Source organism: Manis pentadactyla, chromosome 4 (genome assembly GCF_030020395.1).
Source record: "Manis pentadactyla isolate mManPen7 chromosome 4, mManPen7.hap1, whole genome shotgun sequence".
NCBI classification, from domain to species: Eukaryota; Metazoa; Chordata; class Mammalia; order Pholidota; family Manidae; genus Manis; species Manis pentadactyla.
This window is the reverse complement of record NC_080022.1, coordinates 113775231-113779249: the sequence shown is the minus strand read 5'-3', so window position 1 is coordinate 113779249 and position 4019 is coordinate 113775231. Positions and strand designations below refer to the sequence as shown.

Here is a 4019-nt window from a genome sequence, read left to right as displayed (position 1 = left end):
ATCTAGAGAAACTTTATTGCTCTTTAAAAGTGGATAACCTTGTGCTTTAAAGTTTGAAGAGGTATACACAAGTACAGGCTTCAAACTTTCAGAACTAAGTGAATTCCCTCATTGGTTGATCAAAAATACAAAACAAGCTTTGGTATTCATACATTTAACATTTGAGATTTTTGACTAAATAAGGAGGTACCCTGGAAGACCATTAGCTAATAATTGTGATTCAGGGAGGTATCACTTTGAACAAGGTACGCCTAGAGCTTGGGCTCAGAGCTAGTCACCTAGTCCCTGAGCCTAAGCAACTATCAATTCTCTAACCATGATCTCATATACACATTTTATCTGAAAAATTAAATGTAACAATGGTATAAGGGGTCCACAAACACCTTAGGGTATACCCTACTGGGAATTTCAAGGATTTATTTCATTTCAAAAGATTCTCAGTCTGTCTTCAAAAATGATTTATCCTAGTATTCTCTGTTTAAGGGAGAAATAAAGATGACAGAAGCTGTAATTAAAACACCTTAATTTGAAAAATCATTAATTTCTAAAATGGTACAAGATACATTTTGACTAAAATTAAGGGTTTTAGGCAGTATAAGAAATCCAAACTATTATAATGCTTAAGTCCAGTTATTTATACTTAAACAAAAAGTAAACCAAATACTAAAGGTTTAAGACAAAACACCACATTGAAGCAGTTCTGACGAAATCTTCAGGACCCAGAGTCCTGCCAAGAGAATAGTCTATAGCGGTCCAACCCACTTGCGCACTGTCCGACAGCAATAGAAGAGGGTGTAGGACAAATTTAAACAGCATCCAACAAACGCTTCATTGTATTTGCTTCGTATGCTTTTTTTTTAGAACTGCATCTAAAATCCTTTTTCTGCTTGAAAATAGGTGAATTCAAGAAACACAAATCTGTGAAAGGGTCCCCTCGTCTCAGTTTCGAGGCAAGTGTGGGCTCCTTATAGTTCACACTGGCTGTACACCTACGCTTAGGCAGAGACACTGGGCTGTCTTTATTCTTTTTTGGAAAAAGAGAAAGTTTTCTGATTTTTGACGCAGGATACAAGGGGACATTGGTGATATCCTTCAGACTAAGATGAGGTGACTGGTGAGTTTCAGGTAATGTGCTAGCAGGAGTTTTTGTTGTCTGAGAACCCTCTGTCTCTTTTTCATCCCTATATTTTGGTGCTCTTTTAGATCGAGGCCTGGTGACTGGTCTTCTGTCTGATTCTCTGGTGATGTCTTGACTGTACTTGCAAGTGGGCAAATACAGATCATCAGAATCATCTCCCGAACCACTCGATTCACAGGTGCTCACTTCAGATTCATTGTTGTTGTCTTCCATTTTAGAATCATTATTCATTTTTTGTCGGAAAGGGGTGAGATGAACACCCTCTTCCAAATTAAAATTGTAAGCATCACTGGAAGTGAAAGATTTAGCCAACTTTTTTTTGGAAACACTTTTTTTATTTTCACTTTTGCTGCCTTTATACTTTGATACAGATTTCGACTTTCTCCTTTTGTTAGCTTTTCTTTTCTCTTTTTGCTTTCTTCCTTGTGCATATCTATGCTTACTTTTAATTTGCTCAGATTTATCCTCTGAAATGTCTTCTTTGGTTTTAGATTTTTCTGGATGAATAAGCTTTGGTGATAAGTTAATTTGATTCTTGTTCCATTGAGAAACATTTTGTTCTACGTTACCTGGTATGTGCATGTTTACTAGTGGATCTATAAATCTAGTTCTTTCCAATTCAAAAGACTGCTTTGACAAATGACTGATTTCAAGATCATCTAAGTTACTGAATTGACATAAATCGTTAAAATGTTTCCTTAAATTGCGACGGAGAGATACAGTTCTAGGTAATAAGACATTATCAGTAGACTTATCTTCATCTGAATCCAGATCAAATACTAGTCTGTCTTGAGGAATAGTAGGTATTTGCTCTTCTATTTGGAAAGATTCTTGTCTTGGAGAGAGAACTTCATAAACAGGAACTTGCGGTAAATCCTTCACAAATAAATCCCTGGAGTTGTGAATACTGGAGTCCATTCTGGAGGGACATACTTCCTGGTTCTGAGCAGATTCTTCTGTTGGTTGTGAAGTAAGTTTTCCTTTCAGTACACAGAGCTGACATGTGAGGTAGTAACAATTTTTTCTCAGCTGTAGGATGATCTCTTGGGCTTCTCTCACTTTGGACTTTTCATTTTCCAGAGCTAAAGCTAGCATTCTGTTGTTGTCTTGGTAGTTCTTTAGCAGTGTAGAAGTGTTGGCTAAAAGAGGATAAAATTGATTATCTGGCATGGAGCAGCTATAAAAGACTTTCGTTTGCCAATCTCTGCCAAGTTTTTATTCCTTTTCTCTTTCATTCGTTTCTTTATGTCTTCAAGACTGTCTTGAAAGGACTTTTTAAGGCACCTTTCCTTGGCCATCTTTTGCCTTGGGCCCCACCTCTGCCGCAGCGGTCGCCCTGCTTCTTACATCCCAAGGCTCCGCGAGGGTTCCGCCGTGCGCCCCACGCTCGGGTCCCCCAAGCCTGGGGCACGGTCTCTGCTCGTCCGCCAACAACAGCAGCCACATTCGAAATTCTCCTATAAAGAAATTTTTAAGTGCAGTAACTCTTTGGAATCCACCTACCAAAACAGGACATTTTTCTTCCATTTAAATAAACTTTACACATCTCTGCAGATCAATGTGTAGTCTATTTTCTATTTAGTATAGCTGTTATTCATTCATTCTTTCTTTCAACAGTTACTGAGTACCTTACCATGCTCCAGGCCTTGTGCTATCATCAGGATTCAGAGGTGAATGACCTGAATCCCTGTTCTCTCAATGGTCCACATGCTGGGGTAGACAGACACAATGACCACACAGTCAGCAGCAGCAGTGTGGGGGCCATGGAGGACTGGGAGGTTGGTAGGGCAGGGGAGTAAGAGATGGGTTCTGGCCATTGGTGGTTTTTGAAGTTATGGTAGTTGAACAAGAGATGAAGGGAATCCAGCACAAGCAGTGATGAAGGGACATTAGTATAATGCTACCATAAAGATACCAAATACATAAAGTACTTTGGGAAGTCTGAAAAAGGAAGAATTAATTCACTAGAGTCACATCTTGGAAGATTTCTTGTGCCATTTCCAGGATGACCTGGAGAAGAATGAGTAAAGATAGGCGAGGTAAAAAGGTGGTTTGCTCAGACAAGCAGCAGGTGGCCCCGTCCCCAAGTACAGCCACCACCCAGGAAGGAGCCAAGTACAGAGGCCTGCCTAGGCTAACTCCACCCACTCTGCCCGCACTCACACCCTGCAGCGCATGCTCTGAGCTATTCTGTACCCACCACCCAGAGAAACAAGAATAAGAAACAGCCATGGTGAACAAAGCACCGTATCTGCTTTCATTTTACAGAAGAATGTAGCTTCTGTGCTTTCATAGAATTAGAAAAAATCTGCCGAATGACAAAGAAAGAGAACTAAACAGTAATGGATTTCAGAATAGTGAGGAAGCTGACCTAAAACCAGGGGTACAAATCTAGGTATGGTGAGAAAAAGGCACACAGAGCCTGACTCCTGGGGGCCACTCTGTGCCCCCTGGGCCAGCTCCACCCAAACCCCAGGAGGGTGGCCCAGTACACAGCAGCAGCTGCAGGCAGGGGTGCTTGCCTGCAGAGAATGGCAGCAGGCACAGAGGGGGGAACAAGAGCTCTGGAGTCAGAACCTTTGACTTGCTAGCCCTGTAATGGTGGACAAATCACTCACTCTCACTGAGCCTCCATCTTTCAGCTTACAAATGGGTTCGTAACACTCTCCCAAAGGAGTAGACAAGATCAGCCTGTGGAAGTGCCTAATAGTGCCCAGCATGTAACAGCTACTCAAGAAATGGTGGTATGTGCTCCCTATTACTCTACTCTCCTCTCATTCCCCTCCAGCCATGCTGGTCTTTTAGCTGTATTTTGCGTGGTTCAGGCACACCCTCATCTCAGGGCATTTGCAGCAGCTATTTCCTCTGCCTAAAATGTTCT

The 4019-nt window shown here is 41.4% G+C and overlaps 1 protein-coding gene across 1 annotated transcript; it reads right to left on the bottom strand.

Moving 5' to 3' along the window:
* Positions 1-2590, bottom strand: LOC130683420 (shugoshin 1-like). Its single transcript, XM_057500756.1, is given in 2 exon segments — positions 1-2293; positions 2296-2590. Coding segments are annotated over 2 exon segments (1629 nt in total). The 5' UTR covers positions 2437-2590; the 3' UTR covers positions 1-805.
* Between the last annotated feature and the right edge of the window lie 1429 nt (positions 2591-4019).